Below are 7,192 nucleotides of genomic sequence, written 5' to 3'. Positions count from 1 at the left end.
GGCTAGCTGTTAGATTGAGTTTAGTGGGACTAATCATGCGGTGATAATGTATCCATGTACGTTTTGTGAGATGCACTTAGAGAAGATAATGTTTGCTCTTTTATAAGTAGTATAGAGTATAGACTAAGAGCAGCTAATTAACGGGTACCTTGCGGAGCCCACAAGGGTTATTTTAGTGACCTAAAATCGTGTTAAGTGATGCGTCCAGTCGCCGCCATGTGTTGTATGATGGGCACTCTTTCAGAATTTTATTTTTTATTTATCTATACACGTTTTTAGATTTTAGATGGTTTTTTGGGGTATTTTTTGGCTTTTCGGTTTTGCCCAGTTTATTTTTGGTTTTGGATAGAAAATAGAATAAAAAATGCAGTTTTTTTTCACTTCAAGCCGATTTGCTTATTGTAGAGGCACATATTTGCATCCGCGAGAAGCACAGTTGTGCATCTTGGAAAGGACATAAAACTTGTTGTTTCTGTTTTCATGAGAAGCACAAATTTGTTTTTTGTGGAGTCATAAATTTGCTTTCATGAGAAGCACAACTTTGCTCTCGGCGAAAAAATGTGTATTTTTGTTTCACGAGAAGCATAGATTTGTTTCTTGTGAAGGCAGAGATTAGCTTCCACGAGAAGCACATGTGTGTCTCTCAAAAAAAAAAATCTTTACTTCCACGTTAAGCACGGATTTACTTCTTGTGGAGACATAGATTTGCTTCCATGAGAAGATGCACAATTGTGCCTCTCGGAAAAGGGAAGATGTGTTTTTTACTTCCACAAGAAGCATAGATTTGATTCTCATGGAAGCACAAATTTATTGTGCGAAACACAATGGTGCCTCTTAGAAAGAAAAAAAAACCTGTCGCTGAAAAGTTTGAATTTTGAAGTTTTCAAATAAAGGCCTTCATGGAGCTCGGTCTCCGTTTGGCAATTTCGCTTAATATAGTTCTTAAAAAGGGTTTATCCATATAATTGGAGCTGTCGACCTATCCAAGTAAACTAATCAACACCACCTTTGTATTCAAGTAAACTAATTAACATTCCAAAACAACAGTAATAGGAGTAGAAAACTGTACTTAGCATCACCATTGCCAGCACCCCAAGTTACGGTTCAAACTTCAGATGACAGCCACAAAGCGTCACCGTCCACGGTCCGCAATTATAGTGCGCCAGTGGAGCCAGGAGAATGGCAAAAGAAGAGCAAACGTAAACATCAGACGAAGCTCGCACGCACGCACGCGTGACAAGGGCAAGTAAACGCCCCCGGGTCAAGAAGGGGATGGAGGAGACCGCACGGATCGACCACCCACCCCGTCCATTAAGCCAGGAAGCCAGGAAACTGCACTTTCTTCCTGCCCTCCACTTGGCCTTTGTCTACACACCATGATGATTGCTCTCAATCGCAGGCGCCTTTCGGTACGATCTTCCCGGCGCATTGTCTCGCCCGGTAGAATCTTCGCAAAATCTTCTTCACCTACTGTTTCTTTCTCTTATGCCCTGCTTTTCTTTCCTGCATCAAGAACCGATATTTGGTTGTCAGTATCAGTGGGAAAATGTGAGAATTGTTTGGTGAAGCCGGTAAGACAAGTCATGTCAGGTCAAGAAAATTATCGCTTCAAGTAACAATTCTAGACAGACTGGGTCAGGAATTAGTTATTAGGGTCTAGAAAAGCAATATTTTGTACGGTCACTATTCAGTAAGATTTGGAAATTGACTGGTCAGTGGATTATAGCAGGCAGCCGTCACACAGTGTGAACCACCCATTCTTTTCTTCGTGCTGACTACGACTGCGAGGACCAACGCATAATGGGAGCAAGATCTTTCTTCCCCCCTCATGGTGTTCATGAATAGACCACCACTGATGTCTTATCCAGGCAGGGCACAACATACGCTCTGGTTTCCGTCCTAGTTTCACCAGGAAACCATGCAGACACTCCAGTGCTCAAACAAGACACAGAGCAAGAAATTGCACATACCTTGCTTTGGCCTCGCTCTCGTGCTGCTGGTCTCCTTGGCCTCTCCGGCCAGTTCCTGCACCGAGCATGAGGAGGCCTCCCTTCTCCAGTTCCATGCCGGGCTCTCGTGGGACGGCGGCCTCGCCGCGACGTGGCGGAGCAACAAGGACTGCTGCACTTGGGAAGGGGTCATCTGCAGCAGTCCTAATAGGACGGTCACTGATGTTTTGCTGGCTTCTCGAGGCCTCGAGGGGTCCGTCTCGCCGTTCCTTGGCAACCTCACCAGCCTTTTGCGCCTCAACCTCTCTCACAACTCGCTGTCCGGTGGCCTGCCGCTGGAATTGGTGTCGTCCAGCAGCATCACTACACTTGATGTTAGCTTTAACCAGCTCACTGGAAAACTCCACGAACTGGCATCTCCAACCCCTGCCCAGCCTCTCCAGGTACTGAACATCTCGAGCAACTTATTTGCAGGACAGTTTCCATCCACCACATGGGAAGCAATGAAGAATCTGAGAGCACTCAATGCCAGTAACAACAGCTTTACAGGGCACATACCAACTTATCTCTGTAACAGCTCACCGTCCTTCGCTGTGCTTGATCTGTGTTTAAACAAATTCAGTGGCAACATCCCCCAACAAATTGGTGATTGCTCCAAGCTGAGAGAGCTCAGGGTCGGGTACAACAACATCAGTGGAGAAATCCCAGACGAACTCTTCAATGCTACTTTGTTGGAATACCTGTCTTTTCGTAATAATCATTTAAATGGAGTTCTTGATGGTGTGCGCATAACCAAGCTCAGAAATCTAGTAACACTTGATCTTGGAGGGAACAACTTCAGTGGCGAGATTCCAGATTCCATAGGCCAGCTCAAGAAATTGGAGGAGTTCCATTTGGACAACAATAAATTGTCAGGGGAGCTGCCATCAGCTCTAAGCAACTGCACGAATCTCGTAGCAATTGACCTCAAGAATAACAATTTCAGTGGACAGCTCGCCAAGGTCAATTTCTCCAACCTGCCAAATCTAAAGACATTAGATGTTTACTTCAACAACTTCAACGGCACAGTTCCAGAAAGCATATACTCTTGCAGCAATCTGACTGCACTACGGGTATCCACCAACAAATTAATAGGGCAGCTTTCACCAAGAATAAGTGATCTGAAGAACCTCACCTTCCTATCACTCTCCACAAACTCTTTCAGCAATATCACAAACACACTTCACATCCTAAAGATCTGCAGGAACCTTACCACTCTGCTAATCGGCAGTAACTTCAAGGGAGAGCTCATGCCAGAGGATGACAGAATTGATGGCTTTGAGAATCTCCAGGTTTTGGACATTGACAGTTGCCAGTTGTCTGGAAAAATACCTCTATGGATATCAAGGCTCACAAATTTGGAGATCTTACTTTTAAATAGCAATCAACTCACTGGACCGATACCAGGCTGGATCAACTCCCTAAGCCATCTCTTCTTTATGGATGTGTCAAACAACAATCTTACAGGAGAAATCCCGTTAACCTTGATGGAGATGCCAATGCTAAAATCAATTGAAAATGCAACTCAATGGGACCCAAGGGTCTTTGAGTTGCCTGTTTACAGTGGTCCATCACTTCAATACCGTGTTGTTACATCTTTTCCAACGGTGTTGAATCTAAGCAACAATCAGTTCACTGGTGTGATTCCCCCACAGATTGGTCAGTTGAAAGTGCTTGTTGTACTTGATTTAAGTTTCAACAAGTTATCCGGACAGATCCCACTGTCGATTTGCAACCTCACAAACTTGCAGGTGCTAGACTTGTCCAGCAACAGTCTAACAGGTGCTATCCCAGCTGCATTGAATAGCCTACACTTCCTTTCAGCATTCAGCATTTCGAACAATGACCTAGAAGGGCCTATTCCATCTGGAGGCCAGTTCAATACATTCCAGAATTCTAGTTTCGATGGGAATCCAAAGCTGTGTGGCTCTATTCTCACTCACAAATGTGATTCTTCAATACACCCGTCCTCCAGAAAACAACGAGATAAGAAATTTGCTTTCGCAATTGGATTTGGTGTGTTCTTTGGAGGTATTGCTATTCTGCTGTTGCTGGTGCGACTCCTTCTCTCAGTCAAGATGAAGGGTTTTACAGAGAAAAATGGAAGCAAGAATAGCGGAGATGTTGAAGCGACTTCATTCTACTCCAGTTCAGAGGAAACACTAGTAGTGATGCACATGCCACAAGGCAAGGGAGAAGGAAACAAGCTCAAATTCTCTGACATTTTGAAAGCTACGAACAACTTTGACAAGGAGAACATCATTGGGTGTGGAGGCTATGGGTTAGTCTACAAGGCAGAGCTACATGATGGCTCCAAATTGGCAATTAAAAAGCTCAACGGTGAAATGTGTCTGATGGAAAGGGAATTCAGTGCAGAGGTTGATGCTCTCTCCATGGCACAGCATGAAAATCTTGTACCACTCTGGGGTTACTGCGTCCAGGGACACTCAAGGCTCCTCATGTATTCCTACATGGAGAATGGCAGCCTAGATGATTGGCTTCATAACAGAGATGATGGCACTAGCTCATTTCTTGACTGGCCGACTCGGCTCAAGATCGCACGAGGAGCCAGCCTAGGCCTCTCCTATATCCATGATATCTGCAAGCCTCAAATTGTACACCGTGACATCAAATCCAGTAATATCCTATTGGACAAAGAATTTAAAGCTTACCTTGCAGATTTTGGGCTAGCCAGATTGATCCTTCCCAACAAAACTCATGTTACAACTGAGTTGGTCGGCACTATGGGTTACATTCCCCCTGAGTATGGGCAAGCGTGGGTTGCTACGTTGAGAGGAGATATATACAGTTTTGGGGTAGTCCTGCTTGAGCTGCTCACAGGAAGGCGACCTGTTCCAGTTTCGTCTACAACAAAAGAACTTGTCCCATGGGTTCTACAGATGAGGTCTGAGGGCAAGCAGATTGAGGTCCTGGATCCAACACTTCGAGAAACAGGGTATGAAGAGCAAATGCTGAAGGTGCTTGAAACTGCTTGCAGGTGTGTCAATCATAATCAGTTCAGGAGGCCAACTATCATGGAAGTGGTCTCCTGCTTGGGCAGTATAGACACTGATCTGCGGACATAAAAGCTAGCCAATACTTATTATTAACCTTACAGTTGGGTTTTACAGCGCCCAACAGGTTGTTATTTTGAGCTTAATTTACTTTTCTAGAAAAGCTTTTTTTTTGTAGTTCATCTTCCTTTCGGATGTTTCTTGAAGCATTATTCATGCTCAAGCTTCCCAAGAGTGTAAAAAAAGAATAAACAAGTAAAATGATTGCCTTGTTTTCACAGTGAAAGAATAAAAGTGCTTTCCATTCAAGTGCAGATACTATACGATGCTCTATCAGCTGTTTGCTTCGGATTAACTGATTCACAAAACACCAGAGTTTGAGTTGGATTGGTTGATACTGCAGTGTACAGATGTTTGGTCCACACGTGAATTGAATGGATATAACAACACAATACAACTACGATGTTTAGAATGTCAGGAAATCACCGTGCATAACAGATTAACATTATACCACACGTGAATTGAATGGATATAACAACACAATACAACTACGGTTGGTTTTTCATTGATTTGTTTCCGTAATAATTGCTCCTCCTGTTTTTTCGTTCCTTCCCCACGTCGCACTCCTAGGGCTGCGTAGCCGCCGCCTCCTCCATCCGAAATAGAAGGCTCCTCCAGATCCCATCTCCCTCATCCTCAGCCCGCTACCGTACGCCGACATCCTCGTCCTCCGCCAGCGAGCCGAGGATTGACATGCCATTAGGCAGGTACGGCCCTCCAACCCTACGGATTACAGCAAAAGAAAATGTGACGTGGATCCTGGCTCCATAGTGCCGTCGTGCCCTCCAACCCTCCGGATTCCAACCATCCTTGTCAACTGTGACGGAGACGCCGGACTCAAGGAGTGTGACGTGGATCCTGGCTCCATAGTGCCGTCGTGCCGCTACTCCGGCCGCAGGCGACCAGTGAGACGACGTCCTACTCCTCCGCGTCCAGGTCGGCAAAGTTGCCGGCGTCGGGCCGCCGCTCCAGTGAGCTCTCGGTGGAGAGCAACCCGCCATGGCTGTCGGGGCACCGGCGTGCGGATCTGTGATAAGAAAACGGGCTATGCAGTGAGGCGACTGAAGACAGTGTTCGCAAGTTTCAGTGCACACTGCAAGAGCTGTTCGATGACAACGACATGATCGTGATATATCCGCCGACGCCGGCGTACGTCTTGCGGTCGGTAGTTTCACGTAATGGCCGAGTGTGATGGAAAATTGCGAATCTTGCACAGCATCCAGCGGATGATCCAGGAACTACATGCATGCATGTGATGGACAAACATGTGTTATCGATTGAGAAACCAACCGTCCGTGAGTCGATTCCTCCATTTAAGCGTGAATTAATAATTAACATAGGCAGTGGATGATGAAATCAGTGTACATTTTTTACGGGTGAAAATCAGTGTACTTTTATGCAAACGATTATGAGCTAGGGATGATGCTTCTGTGGTGCTTTTGAATTTGCTAACTGTTCGGTTCATACCCAGGTACACCATGCGATGTCTTCGTGATAACTGTTCTCCACATGCTTCTTTCAACGAAGCACTTCTCAATGTGTCTCCGAAGGCTTGCTTATTTGATTAATGGTCTGGATGGATGACTGGGTGCAACCAAAACATTGTCATGTGTACATAGCAGGTACTCTGTCCAAAATTTTAGAGCAATTGTATTTTGGGTTAAACTTTTATCGTAATTTCTAATTGTATATATTTTGTTACATATTTTTTATTAATTAGATATAGTATTATTATTTTCAAAAGTTTAACTTGTGCATTTTTTATCATGTTCTTAGAAAAAAACTAATATCTATAATACCAAATTTGTATCATTGGATCCATCATGAAAAGTATTTACATATTTTATTAAAAAAGTTATTAAAAAAATATTGCACATGTAGACATTTTATTCTACAGCCTTTGACTTTTATGAAAATTGATGTACCTTATATTCTGAAATAGAGGAATTATTACACATGATGCATTTTAATTATGTATGTAGTCTTTGGTTTTCATGACAGTTGCCGAGATAAACTCCTCTTCCCCTCACAAGTAGTAACTTTGTAAATCATTGTTTTCATTATTGCTAACTAATCCATGTTTGGTTCTCTTTATGTTAACAAAACAAGATAGTTACATGTTTCCAAGTC

General features: G+C 43.9%; 1 protein-coding gene and 1 long non-coding RNA gene across 2 annotated transcripts in view; one reads left to right on the top strand and one right to left on the bottom strand.

The window, feature by feature from the left end:
* Positions 1-1,056: 1,056 nt before the first annotated feature.
* Positions 1,057-7,192, bottom strand: part of LOC123132296 (uncharacterized) — an 11,264-nt gene continuing 5,128 nt past the window's right edge. Inside the window, exon 2 of the long non-coding RNA XR_006464620.1 lies at positions 1,057-1,503. This is a non-coding gene — a long non-coding RNA (uncharacterized lncRNA). The remainder of the gene's footprint in view (positions 1,504-7,192) is intronic.
* Positions 1,855-5,290, top strand: LOC123132294 (tyrosine-sulfated glycopeptide receptor 1-like). Its single transcript, XM_044552088.1, has one exon. The coding sequence runs from the start codon at positions 1,919-1,921 to the stop codon at positions 5,072-5,074; it is 3,156 nt and encodes a 1,051-aa protein (XP_044408023.1). The 5' UTR covers positions 1,855-1,918; the 3' UTR covers positions 5,075-5,290.

This window comes from Triticum aestivum, chromosome 6A (genome assembly GCF_018294505.1).
Source record: "Triticum aestivum cultivar Chinese Spring chromosome 6A, IWGSC CS RefSeq v2.1, whole genome shotgun sequence".
In the NCBI taxonomy this organism is placed as follows: domain Eukaryota; kingdom Viridiplantae; phylum Streptophyta; class Magnoliopsida; order Poales; family Poaceae; genus Triticum; species Triticum aestivum.
Note: the sequence above shows the minus strand (reverse complement) of the source record. Positions and strands in the feature narration are given on the sequence as shown.